This window comes from Echinops telfairi, unplaced genomic scaffold, assembly GCF_000313985.2.
Source record: "Echinops telfairi isolate 266 unplaced genomic scaffold, ASM31398v2 ScPeMD7_2010;HRSCAF=2546, whole genome shotgun sequence".
NCBI classification, from domain to species: domain Eukaryota; kingdom Metazoa; phylum Chordata; class Mammalia; order Afrosoricida; family Tenrecidae; genus Echinops; species Echinops telfairi.
The window spans coordinates 17321519-17341866 of NW_022105908.1; the positions used below are offsets into that span (position 1 = coordinate 17321519).

Below are 20348 nucleotides of genomic sequence, written 5' to 3' on the forward strand. Positions count from 1 at the left end.
CCCAAACTGAAATTCAGCAGTTTCTTTGGTCATGAACGGAGGTGACAAACCATTGGCCATGGATTGGGGGCACTATCCCTCCACTCTTCACTGTTGAAGCAACTCGGAGAAGAGTCTGTGCTCAACTCTGTGGGAAATGGCGGCCACCAGCAGACCCACTGGCGCTGCCCAATTAAGTAATGGGTTAATAAAGAATCACATCGATCAGTGTACCACAAATTTATTTCATGTTTTGATAGCTGTATTTCAAGGTCATTGTTCTCCATCACAACCCTACTTATTAAATTTTACCCATTTAAAAATATTATTTGAATGTAATGAATGTCACTGTATTGTCCACTTTCAAATGGCTAAAATAGCAAAGTTTTGTCCTCTATAGTAGACCACAATAAAAATATAAAAAGAAATATAGAAAAGGGGGATGGGGGGGTAAGCACTAGTTTTCAATGGAGTCTGTGGCATAGGAATTTTCTCACAATGATACTAATGGAAGAAGCAGCAACAGCACTGATCTGGGATGCCCACTCTGGGCAGTGGACGCCAAGCTCACACCTCGGGCTGCCAGCGTCACAGAGGAGGCACCTCAACATCAGCAGGAGCTCGTCTCTCCGTTCCCAACTGTCAGCATCGCCAGCCCTCGTGGGGCAAGCCCTGGATGGCACCAAGGATGCAGGATCCCTGCTTTGGGTGCATTTTTGGGGGCAGCCGTGGTAGATGGAGGAGAACTGGGATAAGGCAGGGAGCAAGAGAGAACAGTGGCCACACCTCTCCAGGGAGATCTTCCAGGAAGGGGACTCGAGTGCTTTCCAGAGGCTGGGAGTCGGGCTGGGGCACCAATAAGCTAGGCGATGGCGAGAGGCTGCATGAGTGTATGTGACCACATGACCTGTGACACCGCCTCCCCCACCCCCCACCCCCAGGACTCTGGACCCTGTCTCCTCCTCACTCCAGCAAGTTACCTCTCTTTGCTACCTCTGGTACCTTCTGCTACCTCAAGCCCTTGACTGATGCTGGGCTCACTTCCTGGGAGACTCTCCCCCCCATATTCGACAAGCCCCTCCATTCTTCAGCCTGTGGAACAAACCAGAGCAAAGGTCCCTTCCTCACTGAGGGCCACTTGACCTTCTAGCCAGGGGAACCCCTGGCATCTTCCTCCAGTGCATCCCAGCACCCCAATGACAACCCAGTGACTGTGTTGGGTGGGCTTGTGGAGGAGACATCCTGGGTGCCTGGCCCAGACCCCTTTACTTGGCCCACTGGGACGAGCTCATCACCGCCTGCTTCTGGAGGATTGTTCTTGGCCCAAAGGAGCTACCTTGCCCAGAAATGAGTAAAAGCATACAGACTCCCTCACCTTGGTGGCTGCAGCCATTGTCAGATTTGCTCCCAGGTGGGGCCACACTGCAGGTCACATTCCTGAGCTCTGATGTAAGGAGGCTAGCCTCTTTATCTCCTGTTTCTCCAGCCCGTGCTGGTTTCCCCCTTTTCTTTGGAGAGCTCACTGGAAAACTCGGGCCATCCAGACCCACTTCAGGTTTTACTGCCGGTGAACTCACACTGGGCTCTTGTTTCACATCTGTCCCCCTCTCTCCCTACAGAGTGGACGCTCGCAGAGGGGAGGCGCCGGACCTGCCTTGAGTCCCACCATATGATGCGCAGTGCCTGAAACACAGGGGGTGGAAGAGTGAACGGAACACTAATTTCTCACGTAGGGAAACTGAGGCCCAGAGATGGTCAGTCATCCAAACACTAAACTGCTAGAGGCCCAAACTCAGGGCCAAGAGGACTCAGCCCAGTTTTGCAAGAAGAGGGTCGCCTTCTGTGTCTTTTTTGCCGCACTGAAGGCAAAGAGGGCTGGAATGAGGGGCTCTGAGGGGCTCAAATGGCTTTCCAGAACAAAGCCCTCCACCCGAATTCTGTTCTCGATTTCCATTGCATCTGGCTGGGCTGCTCCCCCTTAGGATGTCAGGTGGCAAGGCCCTGGCTGGGTTGGGTCAGTGTGAAGGGGCCCCACAGGTTGGTAAAGCTTACAGACCCGTCTCTGGATTGGAAGCCCAGAGGATCCTCATTCATCAGTCCACCCATCAGACCAAGTATGAGCAGTCCTCCCCTACCTCCCTGTACAACGAAGCCAGCAAACCACAGGCAAACTGAACACAATTTAGAGCTTGTGCAGCAATTGAAGGACTGAAGTGAGACCGGAATCAGGAGAAAGAGTGGGAACAGCCGAAAGCCTGAGATGCACTGGCTGCCAGCGCCCCACATGCCAGCTCAGCAGCCTGCAGTTATGGTGGACACGGGAGGCAATCCCCCTGGAACAAAGAACCCAGTATGGCATCTTACACGGAGGACACCCACCAAACCTCTCACAACCCCAACCTCACTGCCATCGAGTCGAAGCTGACTCACAGTGAGCGCTTTGTGGTTTGTGGGTTTCTAATCCTGGGATGGTTGACAGGAGGAGAGAGCCCCATCTTTCTCCCACAGAGCAGCTTGGGGTTTCCAACGGCTGACCTTGTGGATCGCAGCCCAATGCGTAACCACTGCCCCACCAGGCTCCTCATCACAGGTCCGATCAAAAGCCTGGGGGTGAGAAGAATGAAAGGACGTGCCACAGCAGCACACCGAGGATCTACAACAGGGAAACGAAGGTTACCACATTCCCCTTCAGGGGTGCAGATTGGCCAAGGGAACTCATGAGCAATGAGCAAGGAACTCAAGCATACACTGGGGAAAGGGGACAGGGTTGCTGAAACAGTGCCAGTGAATGCTGTTCATGAGCCCCGAGACAGTCGGTGGGAGGGCACCCCAGGGCCCAGAGACACAGAGGAGCCAGGGGACCCAAGTACAGACGCCCAAACCCAACTCATTGCTGTTGAGTGTCAGCCCACTGCCGTCACGTCAGCTGTGACTCGTGTCTAAGGAGTTTCTGAGGCAATACATCTTTATGAGAACAGACCGCCTCATCTTTCTCCCGAGAAGCAGCTGGTGAGTTTGAACCACCAATGAATGACAGTGCCATTAGACCTCCAAGTATGGAGCACCAACAATGTCCAAACTTATTACCACTGAGTCGATTCCGACTAGAGTGACCCTTCAGGAGAGGGTACCACTGCCCCCTCTGGGGTTTCCAGGACTGTAACTCTTTTACAGGAGTGGAAAGCCTCCTCTTTCTCCTGAAGAGAGGCTGGTGGTTTTGAACTGCCGACCTTGCGGTTCGCAATCCAACAAGCAACCACGGTTCTCCCAGAGCTTTTCAAGTATAGCGTAGGAGAAGGAAAGCACTAGAAGGTGGCCCTTCAGCTGGAATGAATCGCTCCCCTATCCAAGAACAAGAGACACAGAAGAGCCTGTTCTGAATCGCTGGCGTAGTAAAGAAACAAAGCATGGTGGCCCGCCGGCCTCAGGAAAATCCTGCGTTATCCCTTGTACCCCACTCCTAGCTACACCATTGCACAAAAAATAAATACACAAACTGCCTGGTGTGCACCATCCTCACCATTGTTGCTGTTTGAGCCCATTGCTGCAGTCACGGTGCCAATCCATCACGGTGCCAATCCATCTCATGAAGAGTCTCCCTCTCCTTTGCTGACTCTCCACTTTACCAAACAGGAGGGCCTTCCGGAACAGTCCCTCCAGATAATAGGTCCCAAGTTCTTCAGCTGAAGTCTCCCTTCTATGGAGTCTTCTGGCTGTACGTCTCCCAAATCAGAATATGCCCCTGTCTGTGTGATCAGACACAGAGGGAAGCCCCGGCCCAACCCCACAGCTAAACATGAGGAGATCCTGCCTCAGATTTACATTCACACACAGCTTACCGATTCCACAAGAAGCTGCACACTCCAGTCACATCAGCCACATGGGGGGATCCCACCCAGAGTCAGTATCCAGGATTTTAAATGTTTATAAAATGCTTAAAATCTGGGGGGGGCGTCAGAGTAGAGTCATGTTACGGACAATCACCACTCAACAATTCTATTCCTAGGTATAGACTCCAAGAAATGGAAATCAGGGTCTCAACGTGAGAGTTGTTGGACAGGGGTGTTCATGGCAGCACCATTCACAACAGCCGGAGGGGACACCGATAAACAAGATGTGGCAGCTGTAATGGAATATTGCTTGGACACTTGGAGAAATGAAGTCTTGGTACATTGCAATAGTATGAATGAGCCTTGAAGACAAAATTTCAAAAAATTAAAATAAAAGCAAAATAAAACAATCACCGAAAGATAAATATTGTATGGCCTTTCTTATATAAAAAGACAAGGAAAAAATGGAAAATTATGATGGCGACATATGTACAAAAGTGCTTGACACAACGGATGGATGTATGGATTGTGTAAGAGCCCCCAATAAAATGATTTTTTTTAAAAGACAAGAATAGGCAATATAGAGAGACCAATGTGCGTTAGTGGTTACCAGGTGGGTAAAGGGAGCCTAAGGGTCAATGGGGCAAGGGCATGCTTGAGGATAGGGTTGCACTGTTGATTATTATAATGGCTGTAAACAAGTTAAACACCTGCAAAAAATTGAATTGGCAAAACTTGTACGATATATATATATATATACACAACAGAAACAAGAGTAGTTTCTGAGGCTACTTGTGTACAACTATTTCATGGGATTTAGTTCCTTGGTGTAATGATTGAGGGACATGGGCTCATGGGTTTCTCGGTTAATTGGTGTAATAGCATGGTTAGTGTTTCTGTTGCACCTCCCCATTAACTGTGCAGTGCCTGGTGTCTTACAAGCTGTCATGCGGTCATCCAGAGCAGACAACCATTGGTTGATATTTGCCTGGAGCGACAGAGAAATAGAGAGAGTGAAGGAGAGGAGGAGGAGATGGCATGTGTGCCTGACTGTCTCCATGAACTGCCCCCGTGTCTAGTAGACCAGAAGATAGTGCCCAGTTTCCATTACTGAGCATTTTGATCAAATATTCCAAAGAAGAATTCTAATGTAAAGGGGGAAAGGCTGAAAAGAATCTTGAATTCTCCTGGCCTTTCTGGAACATGAAGGCTGAGTGAACCACTGAAATATTGACCTGAGATCATCATTAAACCTTAAGGAAAATATCTCCCCAGAGGTCCTCTTCTTATAATGAAACAATAGTTTAGCTTAACTAAGTAAAATATATCTGCCTTGAGCATTATGTTCTTTGAAGAACTGTCTACATGGGATGAAATTAACAGCAACAACTCAAAATTAAATAAGAAGCTTAGGGGCAGTGATTTTATGTGAATGGGGAGAAACAGCTCAGAAAAGGAGGGTGAGAATGGTGGCACAACTTCCAGAATATAATACAATCCATGCCACCAGATGGCACTGGCAGAAACTTTGGAATCGATGCATGTTTTATAGTGTTTCTTTTGAACAACAACAACAACAACAAGCCCAATTTAAAGAAAAATAAAGAACAATAAGGAAACAATGGCTCAGATTGAAGCCATGCGGGAGTAACCAAAGGGCCAGAGTGCACCCTAGTGGAACTTTGAGGAAGAAAATGGAATTAAAGCATTTGAAAAATTTGTAATTCCTGGAAATGCAGAACATTCTGAGTTCAAAATTATCCTATAGTAAGAGATTAGCATACCCCACATTCAAAAAATTGTAAAATATACAAGATCATAGGATGAGATAGCCCATATTTTTGGATGGTTTGGTCATAGATTATGTTTATAAATGTTACAGCTTCACAACATGCTGGACTTGGAAAATATTGCCAATAGAAAATGCACATGCCACTGGACAACTTGTAATTTTTCATTGTATTTGCTGTTTAGTGGAAATGAAATATCTGATTTTGATTACTTTATTTTTTTTCTTCTTAATCATTTTATTGGGGGCTCGTACAACGCTCATCACAATCCATACATCCATCCATTGCGTCAAGCACATTTGTACATTTGTTGCCATCATCATTCTCAAAACATTTGTTTTCTACTTGAGCCCTTAATATCAGCTCCTCATTTTGCCTCCTCCCTCCCCGCTCCCCACTCCCTCATGAACCCTTGATAACTTATAAGACTCTGATTACTTTAATAAAAACCATTCACACACACATACACACAGAGATAGCCCAACCAAAAGAAAATCATGAAGAAACAGAAATTTCTCTGATGAAGACATGGTTACTGGGAAAAGCAGAAAATAGCCAGTCAACAATGTTAAATATGTCTAATGAGATCAAAGAATGTATTTACCCAGGGATGGAAAAAGCTTACACAATGAAAACTACAAAACACTGTTCAAAGGGATTTAACCAAAAAACAAACTCACTGCCATTGAATCATAGCGACCCCGCCCCTCCCCAATGGTTTCTGAGACTTTAACTGTTCATGAGAGTAGAAAGCCCAGCCTTTCTCCCTGTAGCTGCTGATAGTTTTGAAGGCCAACCATGCAGATGGCAGCCCAGGGAGTAACCAATACACCACCAGAGCTCCCAAAAGGGACTCTCCCCCAACCGAACTCACTGCCATCGAGCCCATGCTGGCGAGGCTGTAACTGTGTACAGGAGTAGAAAGCCCAATCTTTCTCCTAAGGAGCTGCTGGTGGCTTTGAACTGCAGATCATGCAGATCACAGCCCAAGTAACCACAACACCACCAGGGCTCCCGAAAGTGGCTTAAGAAGCCCTAGGCTTGCTCATCGACTGAAAGACCTAATAGGGCCAAGATATCAATAGCTCCCAAAGCAATCTACAGACGCAAAGCAATCCTGACAAAAATGCCAATGATATTGTTTACATAAACAGAAAGACTAATCTTCAATTTTATGAATGCAAAATTGACACGTTAAATCTAGAACCCTAAAACTTTAGGAAAATGTATACAAGAAAATTTTAGGACCTAAATTTTTTCAATGATGTTTTATCAAACACAGCAACAAATGCATTAGCAACAGAAAACAAAACCGATAGCTTATCTAAGTTAAATATGTATACATATCAAAAGACTTTAACAGAAGAATAAAGAGACAACCTAGAGACTGGGCAAAAAATCTCTGAGAGAAATATAATTTGTAATGGTTTAATATCTAATATCCAAAATATAGCGAGAGCGCCTACAATTTAACAAAAAGACAAATAACCTAATCAAAACTGAACAAAGGGCAGAAAAGGTATCTGACAAAATCGAAAACGTATTGCGATTAGAATGTGCAACAAAATAGGATTCGAAGGAAAGTTCCCCAATATATTAAGGATCTGTATGCACACCAGCAGCCAACTTTATTCTCAATGAAAAGCAAGTGAAAAATATGCCCCATGTGAAGAGGAACCAGAAAAGGATGCCCTAGCATCATTCCTGCCCAATATTATACAGGCAATCTTAGCCAGAGCAATAAGGGAGAATAAAAGGGGTGGGGGATAAAAGGCATCTACATTGGCAACGAAGTAAAACCCTTTTTCCCAGGTTATATGATCCTATGCATAGAAAATTGCAAAGACTCAAAAGAAAATCATCAGTACTAATTAAAGATTCAGTAAGTTGGCAAGATCAATATGCCTTGGCTCCACTAACAAAGAGAAGTCTATAAAGGAAATATGGAAAGCAATACCATTTACAACAGTCAGCCAAAAGATAAAATACTTAAGAAAGATATCATGAGAGAAATTAAAGACCTATAAAAAGAAAACTATGCAACACTACTACAAGAAGCCAAAAAAGACCCATATAAATGAATGAATATACTGATCTCATAGATAGGGAGACTTAACATTGTGAAAATATTAGTCCTATCTCAAACAATCGAAGGATACAATGTAATCTCGAGCGAGGTTCTAGCATCATTCTATAAAAAGAAAGACTCATCAGTAACTTTATATGGAAAGGAAAATGACCCCGGATCAGCAAAACAGTTCTAAGGAAGAATAGAGTAGAACTTTATACTTCCCAAAGCGCACTCAACAGCCATGGCGGTCAAACCAGCCTTGTGCTGGTACAATCATGGACACGCCGACCAAGGGAACACAATTGAAAGCCCAGAAGTAAATGCATCCACCTATGGACAGCTGATCTTCGACCAAGATCTTTGACCTCACTGATTCAGCGAGGAAAGAAAAACTCATTAACAAATGGTGTTAGCAAAGTTGGATATCCATTTGCAGGAAAATGAATCAGGACCCATACTTCACACTATATACGAAAATTAACTTAAGATGCATCAAAGACCCAAATGTAAAACCGAAAAGTACAAAGATCGCCAAAAGAAAAAAAATTAAGGAAAACTAAGGGTAACTAATACAAGGTACAAGTATTCTATCAAAATTTAATTAAAAACACACAAACAGCAGAAGACAAACTTAATGGCTGGGACTTCCTAAAATTTAAATGCTTATGTACATCAAATAATTTCACCAAAAGTGTCAAAAGAGAATCTACAGGCTGGGGGACAGAGGTGGGAGAGGGAGGGGATTTTTTAGTAATGATGTATCAGACAAGGGACTGATTCCTAATACTTATAGAAAACTTCAATATGTCAACAACAAAAAGTTAAATGTCCGCTTCAAAATGGGCAGAGAGCATGATGCTCACCCTCATGAAGGGATCCCTGAAGACTTGGGTGCTATAACAAAGTGTGGTGAAGAAACAAGATGGTGCCCAGCCATCAGAAAGAATAGCATCTAGGGCAGTGGTTCTCAACCTGTGGGCCGCGACCCCCTTGGGGGTTGAACGCCCCTTCCACAGGAGTCACCAGATTCATAACCGTAGCAAAATTACAGTGATGAAGTAGCAACGAAAAAAATTTTACGGTTCGGGGATCACCACAACATGAGGAACTGTATGAAAGGGTCACAGCATTAGGAAGGTTGAGAGTCACTAATCTAAGGTCTTAGAGGCTTGTTTTCAAACAAGCAACCATCAAAATGAGGCATCCACTAAGTCCACATGGAAGAAGCACTTCAGCCTGTGTGATCCAAGGATTGTAAATAATAATATCCAAATCTAAAGGAGGGAATGGCATCAGAGCTTAAACTGCGAACATCTGATTTGCAGAAGGTCATGGATGGCAGTGGAAGCCCAGAATCCATCGACAGAGTCCACACAAGGATTAAGCCTTCAGTGAATCCCCTCCAATCATAATGGAGGGGTGTGAGTACCCCTGCTATCAGACAGAGAGCAATGTAAACTCGATTATGGTAGATACAGGTAAGTCAGAATGTAATACCTTCTAATTTGATCCCCCTTATGACCCATTTTAAAGCTATTTCAGTTAAAAAAGAAAAGGAGAAAGAGACGTATGCTGATTACGTCTTTGCTGATTGGACGTGGATGTGGCTAGCTTTGCCATCATGATGGAAAGTGGATTGTTGCAGATGCAGTTAGGTTAAATTTTAGCACCCTATCATTTGATCTCCCTTATGACCCATTAAAATCTTTCTAGTTTCTAATACTCCCTTTCTTTATGATGGAAGTTTTTATCTGTTTTACTGTGTTATTCTTGTTAGTTATTTGTTTTAAAAGGCTTTGACAGCCTCTCCCTGCCAGGGAGCCAATGTTGACCTGCTGCAACACCCCTGTGGGTTTCTGAGACCGTAACTGTTTATAAGAGTAGAAAGCCCTCAGGGAAGAGACGAGCCAGTCAGGGTGCAATGTAACAACGATGAGAAATACAACTTTCCTCTAGTTCCTAAATGTTTACTCCCCGCTCCCACTACCATGACTCGAATTCGACCTTGCAAGTCTGGCTAGACCAGAGGATGGACACTGGTACAGATAGGAACTGAAAATACAGGGAATCCAGGGTGGATGAGCCCTAAGGACCAGTGGTGTGAGTGGTGAAACAGGGAGGGTAAAGGGAGAATGGGTAGGAAAGAGGGAAATGATTACAAGGAACTGTGTGTGACCTCCTCCCTGGGGGACAGACAACCGAAAAGTGGGTGTAGGGAGACGTCGGACAGGGCAAGATATGACAAAATACCAATTTATAAACTATCAAGGGCTCATGAGGGAGGGGAGAAAATGAGGAGCTGATGCCAAGGGCTTAAGTAGAGGCAAATGTTTTGAGAAAATGTTTTGAGAATGATGTACAAATGTGCTTTACACAATTGATGTGTGTATGGATTGTGATAACAGTCGTATGAGCCCCTAATAAAATGTTAAAAAAAAAAAAAAGAGTAGAAAGCCCAGTTTTGCTCCTGAGGCCGATAGATGAAGCTAGACAGACGGTAACCAGATTAATGGTTCCTTGGGGGTCTGGCAGGGGAGGTTGGAGGGAAATGGGGAGCTACTCACGATGAGCACAAGAATGAAGACAATGGGAAATGGCAGATGAGATTGCCAAGGCTCAGGTGGCCCGACCTGGCGGCGACACCATCTCCGGGAAGATCATCCGCAAAGACCAAAATCATTTTGAGGATGCCCGGTGCCTTGCTTTTCATGACGTTTCCCCGCAAGCACCAACACATTTTTTGGTGATACCTAAGAAGCACCTTTCCCAGCTTTCTGTTGCAGAAGATGATACTAAAAGTCTCCGTGGACATTTAATGACTGTTGGCAAGAAATGTGCAGCTGACCTGGGCCTGAACCGGGCTTATCGCATGGTGGGGAATGAAGGTTCGGATGGGGGACAGTCTGCCTATCACGTTCATTTCACGTTCTCGGTGGTCGGCAGATGAATTGGCCTCCTGGTTAAGCATGCGTTCAGGGATACATATCCCTCCTCTAGGCAATGATCAGGTCAGCAAGTGCAAATGTATTAAACGGTACCCTTACATTTGCCTGTGTATGGAGAGATTAAGGAAATAATTGGGGGGGACCCATATGTAATAAAAGACATTGTTGAATGGTTAAAAAACAAAAAAAAAAGAAGAAAATGTTCTAAAACTGATTGTGGTGGTCATTGTACAACTCTTGTCGATGTGACTGAACTGCTAAATTATATGATATGCGGGTTATCGTTCAATAAAATGGGGGTTGGGAGGTGGCAGAGAATATGATAGACACTTTACCAAGGAAGACATCCAGGTAGCCAACAAACACCTGAAGAAATGTTTTCAACCATTAGCCTTAAAGAGATGCAATTCCGGCAAAAAAAGGGGGGGGGCTATACTCTCACCCCAGCATTAGTAGCAAAGTTGGAAAAGAAAACAATACAGGCTGACAAGGCTGTGGAGAGACCGGAATCTCACACACTGCTGGTGAGATTGTAAAATGGTGCAAATGCTATGGGAAGCAATAGGGTCCTTCCTTAAAAAGTTGGAAATAGAATGCCATATGATCTAGCAATCTTACTACTAGGCATACAGTGATACTTAGTTACTAAACTCAAATCATTCCATTTTTGTGTTCAAACGCTGAAAGTTTGAGAACGGAACATATTTTTCCCGTAAGAAATCATGGGAAACCAAATACTTGGTTCTGAGGCCCCGAAATGACACTCACAAGTTCATTTTCCCAGGATTCCCAACCTTTCCGGAGGCTTAGTCTTCTCCCATAACCCTGTCTTACAGACACTCTCACCATCGAGTTGTTCCTGATTTATCCAAATCCACGGTAACTTCACCCTCTTCCGTAGTCTGGGCTCTCAGTTTTGTGGTTAGATATTTCACATCTTTTGCTAGGCTACGTGCTTTAATCACACACACACACACACACACACACACACACATACCCAAAAAATGTTGATGATGTCAACTTAGTCATGTACTCAACCACCAAATCAGACTAGTGGCGACCTGATTGAAATTTTGCAACGGTTTCTTTCTTTAGCTCTATTGTAGTTCTCACACTTTCCCTCTCAGCTTTAGTGCTGGTAACACTCACTTTCTCTGGAGCCATGGTTACACATTTTACACAAATGAAGTGCAAGGGGAAAAAAAGCACAACGATGAATGTTTTAATGCGCTGACACCAGCACTATATGTTATTTTTATTTTTATCATATTTAAATCATTTTATTGGGGGCTTGTACAACTCTTTTTTTTTAAGGCTTTGCCTTTTTTGTCATTGGCTTTCTTTTTTTCCCTTTTTATTTAATGGTCTTGATTTTATTTTATTTTTTTAAATCGTTTTATTAGGGGCTCATACAACTCTTATCACAATCCATACATACATCAATTGTGTAAAGTACATTTGTACATTCATTGCCCTACTAGCACTGTATGTTGTCCGAGCGAGAGCTGTGCTTAGACCAGCGGTTCTCAACCTGTGGGTCGCAACCCCTTTGGGGGTTGAACGACCCTTTCACAGGGGCCACCCGATTCTTAACAGTAGCAAAATGACAGTGATGAAGTAGCAATGAACTTAGTTTTATGGTTGGGGGTCACCACAACATGTGGAACTCTATGAAAGGGTCACGGCATTAGGAAGGTTGAGAACCACTGCCTTACACTGAAGCGTCACCCCTTTGTGTCTCTCCACAGTGAGACGTGACCTACTCTCGGCCCGTACAGGTTTTCCAAGTTGGCTTTTCAGCTACTGAGCAAAGGTAAGCACACTGAGCATATATTCCCCCTTAACTTTGCTGTTTGAATAGTGGAAAGTTCAAGGTTGGAGCCATTTGACCACCGAGGTATCACTGTATATCACAGAGAAAGAAGCGCTACGACACAAGTAGATATGTTCAACACAGTAGTATGCACAGCAACGAGAAAAAAGGAAATGTCTACATATCTACTTCTACATACCTACATGAATCTGAAACTTTCCCTTGGTTGTAGAATCATTCAAGCGAATGGAAGAAACGATGAAATGAAAGAGCTGAACAGAAAATTCCAAAGGGCAGCTTGAAAAGACAACGGATTATAATGAAATGTGTAAAGACCTGGAGTTAGAGAGCCCAAAAGGAAAACACCCTCATATAGCTCAAGCTGAACTTACCGAAGGAAAACTTCAAGCTTCCAGTTGCAATATTGGAAGATTCGATGGGTAGCATACTGAATGACGCTGGAAGATCAAAAGAAGACGGAAGGAATACACAGTCACTGAGCAAAAAGGACTGGTCATCATGCAACCATTCCAGGAATATGAAGAAGAATCACCTACGGTCCTTGAAGGAAGAAGTACAAGCCGCGCGGAAGACATTAGCAAAAACAAAGTCCTAGGGTTTGACAGACTTCCAGAAGCAATGTTTCATCAAACTGAGGAAGTACTTGAAGCACTCACATGCCTCGCTAGGCCAAGAGATTAGCTGAGTGGCCAACTGGAAGTGATCCATATGTGTACCCATTCCAAAGAGTGTGAAATTTACAGGACAAGATCATGGATATCATGCAACTAAATTTTTATGGAAGAGAATTCAACAATGGTAGTAGCAGTACATCAATAGGGAGCTGCCAAAAATTCAAGCCAGATTCAGAGGAGGGCCTGGAATGAGGGGCTAATGTCAGGTAAATCCTATCTGAAAGGAGGGAATACCAGAAAAAAATGTTTGTTTATATTTTATTGATTATGCAAAGGCATTTCACTGTGTGGATCATAACAAATTATGGATAGCATTGGGAAGACTTGGAATTTCAGAAAACTTCATTGTGCTCATGCAGATCCTGTACTTGGACTGAGAGACGGTCATTCAAACAGAACTAAGGGATACAGAAACGTGGGTGAAGGGAGAGAGAGGTGTAAAATAGGAAAAGAGGAATAATTTATAAATTATCAAGGGGTCACGAGAGTGGGAGGGTGGGGAAGGGAGGGGGAAAAAGAGGAGCTGATAGCAAGGGCTGAAGTCAAAAGAAAATGTTTTGGAAACGATGATGGCAACCTATGTACAAATGTGCTCGAAACAACTGATGTATGGATTGTGATAAGAGCTGTAAGAGCTCCCAATAAAAATGATTTATTCAAATTAAAATCAACAAAATCAGGAAGGGTGTGTGTGTCAAAGTTGTATCCTTTCACCATATTTATTCAATATGTACGCTCTGCAGATAATCCGAGAAACGGGACTATCTGAAGAACACAGCATCAGGATTGGAGGAAAGTTTGTTAATGACTTGTAATATGCAGATGACATAGCCTTGCTTGCTGAAAGCTGGGGGACTAGAAGCACTTGCTGCTGAAGATCAAGAACTGACGCCTTCAGTGTGGATTGCAGCTCAATGTAAAGAAAGCCCAAAGCCTCACCATGGGACTAGAAGGCAGTATCACAATAAATGAAGGAAACATTTGCAAATATTTGCAAGGATCTCATTTTGCTTGGAGGCACAGCCAGGGCTCATGGAAGCAGCAGTTAAGAAATCGAACAACGTCTTGCATTGGGCGAATCTGCTGCACAAACTCTCTTTGAAGTGTTGAAGAACAGGCATGTCACTTTGAGGACCAGGGTGAGCCTAACCCAAGCCATGGCATCTTCACTCACCTCCTGTGCATGTGAAAGTTCGACACTGAATAAGGAAGACTAAGGAAGAATGGATGCATTTGAACTGGGGTGCTGGAGGAGACGAATGAAAGCACCATGGCTTCCCGAAGAAACAGATCTGTCTTACACGAAGTACAGCCTTAATGCTCCTTCGAAGTGAAGCTGGAAAGACTCTGTCTCATGTACTTTGGACATGTTATCCTAGAAAGGGACATCATGCTCGGCAAAGTGGAGGGTCAGTGGAAGAGAGGAAGACCCCCGGGAGCTAGATTGGCACAGTGGCTGCAACAACAGGTCCCAACATAACAATTGTGAAGCTGGCACAGGACCGTGCTGGGCTTCACTTTATTGTAGATAGGATTGCCATGAGTTGGAACTGACGCAATACCACCACCACCACCTATATATCCACGAATATAGTAGAGGATACAGTGGGCAAAGATAGGACACCTTCTTAGCCATAACCAAACAGCTTATGTGAATGGCTCAGTGAGCATTGGGGCACAGGACCATAACGTGGGGTCATCATGGTCAATTTGCATTACATAGTCTACAAAGAAAATGTTCTACACCCTGCTTTGGGGGTGGGGGGAAGCAACTGGGGTCTCCAAAGCTGGTGAGCAGCCATGTAAGGTAAATCTATTGGTCTCTCCCCAGACAAAGCAGAGTGAGGGAACGCAAAGATGCGTGCGCACAACAAGTTCAATGGACCGTGTGACTAGCAGCACCCACGGCCCTGAGACCAGACAAGTTAGTTGGTTCTCAGCTCCTCTTCTGAAAAGGATCCCATTGGAAGGTCCTGGGTAGAGTGGGAGAAAATTATGAAACAAAATTCAAAATAGTGAAGTCTTGGCTTACTGGTCTAAGGAGAGAATGATGGAACCAACCCCTGAAACTATGACCCTTATACACCCATCAGATCTGCAATTAACTCACCCTTACTGCTTAATTTTCCGCCAAATACAGGCCTCTCAGGTGAGCATTAAGCCCAGGAGAGAACACGCTCATTAGAACAATCAACCACATGTGATCAAGAGGGCAGTATTTGCCCCGGGATAAAGCTGAGAAGGCGTGAAGGGATATTAAGGCAGCTAAAGGGAAACGATAAACATGGGGAGAATGCGGGGTGACTTCTTCATGGTGGGGGTTGCAATAATATCACAAATAAATGTGAATGGATTGCTGAATGTCAAATCTGTTTGCCCTGTAAACTTCAACCCCAATCACAAAAACTTAAAAAAAGAAAAATGGGTATCACCCATAAGAACTGTATACCCGATAAGAGCTGGAAAAAGCAGGGAGTCCAGGACAGATAACCCCCTCAGGAGCAATATGGAGAGAGGCCATACCAGGAGGGGAAGGGGAAGGTGGGGGGAGAAAGGGGAAACTGACCACAAGGATCTACCTATAATCCCCTCCCTGTGGGATGGACAACAGAAAAGTGGGTGAAGGGAGACATCGGTCAGTGTAAGACATGAAAAAATATATATAAATTATCAAGATTTCATAAGGGAGGGAGGGGAAAATGAGAAGCTGATACCAAGGGCTCAAGTAGAAAGCAAATGTTTTCAGAATGATGAGGGCAACAAAAGTACAAATGTGCTCGACACAATGGATATATGTATGGATTGTGGTAAGAGTTTTATGAGCCCCCAGTAAAATGATTTAAAGAAAAAAGAACTGTGGACCTTAAAAAAAGGAGTGTATGAGACCAAATGGTCAACAATAACTTAAAAAAATGAGAGAGATAAGTTCTAACAGGGGAACGCAACTAAGTGAATGAAAATGGATGAAAATGGAGTAACCAGAGATGGTATAATCAGAACACTCACACACTGTTATGACCCCAGGGGGATGACTGACAATGTTCTTCTTTCTTTGGGGGGGTGGTGGTGGTGCTTGGTTTTGTTTTGTTGTTGTTCTTGTTGGTTTTTGTTTTTTTGTCATAATATAACCGCCAAAGTAAATCAGAGTCATTCATCACCCGTGGACAAGCAGATGGAGTCTGGGCTCCCATGTAATTCCAGCCCCAATCCAAGAACAGTGAGTTCTTATAACATGGCCCTTCGAGATACTCACCTTCCTGAAGAAGACTACTGAAGATAAGGTGCTAGCTACAGCAAAGTGTGGTGAAGAAAGCGGATGGTGCCAGGCTATCAATTGGAAGTGTCTAGGGTCTTAAAGGCTTGTATTCAAACAAGCAGCCATCGAAGGGAGGCATCAACTGAGTCCACATCGAAGAAGTCTATGTGATCCAACAATGATATTAACAAAATCCAAATACGATGAAGGGGGAAGTATCAGCGCTTAAATTGTGAATGCTCAATTTATAGAAGGCAGTGGAGGTCAGTGGGAGCCCAAATCCATCTGCAGAGGATGTGGGAGGTGAAGCCTCTGGTAGACCCCCCAGTCACAGGGCAGTGACTCACAGAGTATGCTGGTAGAATCTGATGCTTGGTCAGTTGACCTCCCTCTTGATGCGCTCTAGGCTCAACTATTTCTCGCTTGTTCCGTGACAAATTTCTTCTCTGGCTTTTAAAATGTTGTCTTCTTATTCTTTATTTTTATATTACTATCATTTTCTTCTTTTGGTTTCGTTTCATTTTTTTATTGTTTCTGTTACGTTTCCCAGTTTCTGACGCACAGGGGTGGAGGCACAGAGACAATTACAGATGCAATGGTTTATTGGGAACGAGGTGGGGTGGGGTGGGGAGTGTGAGGGGAACTGGGAATAAAACAGTGAATGCGGAGGGGAAGGGAGCACTAGGACTGATTGCGATGATGCATACACAGCTCTTTTTAGAAGGGATTTAACCATGGAAGTGTATGATATGTGAATCTTATTATCAAAAAATCTACTAACAAGAAAGACTGGCTACCATGGGTGCTTGCATAGGGGGCACTAAGCTTATGTGAATGGTGGGGGAACAATTTGGAAAAGGACACCAATAATGGTTGTACTACACAAAGAGTATAATTAATGGCACGGAGTTATACATGTAGAAGTTGTTGGATTGGAGGGTGTTTTGTTGTGTCTATCTTTGCCACAATTAAAATAATAACAAAAGTACACTTATACATGGTGAAGAAATAACCACTGGAATCCAGGGACAGGGGTGGGAATAGCAATACCAGAAGGGTAGGGGGAAGGTGGGAAGGGGAGGTGAGGAAGGCGGAGCAAACAACAGAAAGCATGAGGGAAGGGAAAGAGTGGCTGGTGTAACATGATAATAATAATAATTTATCATTTATCCAGGGGTCATGAGGGTTGGGGGAGGGAGGGAGGGAAAAAAAGAGGAGCTGATCCCAAGGGCTTAATAGAAAGTAAATGTCTAGTGAATGATGGCAACAGACATACAAATATGCTTGACACAATTGATATATAAGAGTCGTAAGAGCCCCCAATGAAGTGATCTTTTAATAAAATAAAATAGGAAGAACGTAACCAGTGTCACTGAACAAATTGTACAGAAATAGTTGACTAGGAACTTAACTTGCTGGGTAAACCTTCACTGAAAACAAATAAATATTCAAACACACACACACACATAACTACATATTGAAAGCACCTACTGTGTGTCAAGCCCCTCTTGGCTGGACCATGCAGCAGTTCCCTGACTCAAAGCTTGGTGATAACAAGTACACAAGCAACAACTAGACGCGACTTACTGGAGCCCCAGGCCTCCTCTCACACTGATCAGGGAAGGCCATTCCAAAGAAGTGAGACTTAAATCTAAACACGACAGAAGAGAAGCCAGAATCGAAAAGATCTCAGGGGGAACGTTTTGTAGCCAGAGACACAGCAGGCACAAGGGTCCTGCGGCCGGGGGGAGAATGATGTGCTTCCAGGGTCTATTGGGAGGACAGCATGAGAGAGGGAGGGTAGAAACTGAGATGAGGGTGTCGGGGCACCTGGATGGGCAGGGCTCTCCAGGGGGCGGGGTATTTCAGTGGGGTAAGAAGCTTCTGGGATTTCCAGCATGTTTAAGAGCACCGTGGTGATGGGTGGCCTACAGGGGGATGGCGGCAACCTCTGAGGCCCCCCCTGCAGACGTCTGGCAAGGCAGCTCCTCGACACTCAAGTCTTTTCATTTCCTCCATAGTAGAGTGGGATTGGGTGGGGGGGGTTGCCTGTCCCCACAGGAGACAGATTGAGGAGAGCTGGACAGACTAGAGACAACGCTGAGATAGGCACCCTAGCTGGCTGTCCCTCCACTGGGCAAGACTTATGTCCCTGGCCCTGGCCACTGGCCGGAAGAGAACCCGTGTTTCCTGGCCCAACAGGAAGGCTGCAGGTAGCACTAGACACGGCAAGGCCCGACTCAAATGGCTTCATCTCAAAACCAACTTCCAACCCAACAGGTGCACCAGGCCACCTGCCCTGGCCTGAGCAGAAGCCAAGATGTCTTCAAAACCGTGTCCTTCTCACTGCCAATCAGTCGACTCTGACTCAGGGAGCCCCCTTGGGTCTCTGAGGTTTAAAGTCTTAGCAGGAAGAGGCAGCCTCCCCTCTGCCTCGCAAAGCAGCTGGTGGGTTCAGACCTCAGAGCTGTGCTTGCCGGCTCCGTGGGTAGCCCAGTGCACACCGAGGTCCGTTTCTGCAAGACCACACATCCCACTTCCACCTGCGTGCACGGAGTCTGAGTGACAGTCTCTCTGGGAGGAGGTCAGCGGAGCACAGCAAAGACCAGAGGGCTGGCACCTCGAACCGATCGGTTTCCTTCTAGGTCATCTCGCTCAAGGGGTGACCCTGTGTGGGGTGTGCGCTCCCTCTGTGACCTAGACATCCCCCGGCACTAGCTTCTATCTCTGTGGTCTCTACTTTCATGGGACCACACGGTGGAGCCCTAACATTTGCTCATTCAGGTACATGTTCCCATTCTTCATCCAAGTCAGCAAGCTGACTGGGATTCTGAACACCTTTACAGACGGGAAACCTGAGGCTGGAGGGGAAGCGTTCACCCAGTCCCCTGGCAAGTGCAAGGCCTGCCGTCTGAACACACGCTCAACAAAGCTGGCACAGAACTGTCTGCTGGCACCGACTTCAAGCAGGCCCTGCGGCTGTGGGTCCCATGGTCAGTGCCGTGGGCATGAAAGATGGAAGCCACAACACTCCGTTGTGTCTTGGGTTTGGGTTGCTAAGACCCTGGGGGCCAGCCGACCCTCCAAGGCTCCCTCCCCCCAGGGCCAAGCCACGAGGACTCCCTTCAAGGGGCTTTCTTGGACTTGCCGGCTCTGTGCACTCCCAGCCTCCTCCTTGCTGCTCACCTACACTGGCCACCAGAAGGGCTCAGGGGCTTCTTCTGCTGTGGGGAGTCGGACCTAAACCCAGCAGGACAGGGGTCCCCTGCGAACTTGGCTGGCTGGAAAACTGGGGGGGCTGTCCACTCACTGAGGTGCTCTACACACAAGAAAGAATTCCCTTTGGCTTTTTTTTTTTTTGTCCACAAAATGTTCGGAAGTTTTGGCTCCCTGTTTATTGCCTAATGAATAACTGAGACGGCAGTGTCTGCCTGGAGCCACTCATGATTTAATTATCCAAAGGGGGGAAAGGCCATCGAGTAATGAGGGCCAGGGCCGAGGGGAAGGAATGGGGAGTTATTGCTTAAGGCATACAGAACTTCTGTTGGGGACGACAGACACGGTGTGATTCCTGTGACTGAATTGTACATGTAAAACTGTTGAAACGCTAATTTGAGGATATAGATATTTTACCTAAAAACAACAAAAAACTGCTTTTGAAGATTGTTCAGGGATTCATCTTCCCTGCAAGAAAGCCACCGGGATCTGAGTCCAAACGCCAGTCACTCGCCTCCATCTCTGTCTCTGGACCTCCGCACAGGCTGTTCCCTCTGCCTGCAGCACAAGTCTCCTCATCACGCTCAGTCTCAGCAGAGCAGACACCAGCCTGAAATGATACAACTCCTTCTGCCACTGCCCCACCAAACCTGGTGCTCCTGGTGGGTCCCGGGGAGGGGTGTCTTTTCCGCCTCCCCCACTAGCCAGGAGCGTGTAGCCCAGAGCTGTGGTGCCTGCCTTGTAGCAGGTGCC

General features: G+C 45.4%; 1 protein-coding gene across 1 annotated transcript; it reads left to right on the forward strand.

Annotated features, from left to right (window-relative positions):
- The first annotated feature begins 10263 nt into the window (after positions 1–10263).
- Positions 10264–10699, forward strand: LOC101640306 (adenosine 5'-monophosphoramidase HINT1-like). The gene has a single exon (XM_045293496.1). It carries the CDS (start codon positions 10264–10266, stop codon positions 10615–10617), a length of 354 nt encoding a protein of 117 aa, XP_045149431.1. The 3' UTR covers positions 10618–10699.
- The last annotated feature ends 9649 nt before the right edge of the window (positions 10700–20348 follow it).

What these genes read in the sequence shown, in the direction of transcription:
- LOC101640306 (XM_045293496.1), top strand. Translation starts at nt 10,264, where the DNA reads ATGGCAGATGAGATTGCCAAGGCTCAGGTGGCCCGACCTGGCGGCGAC.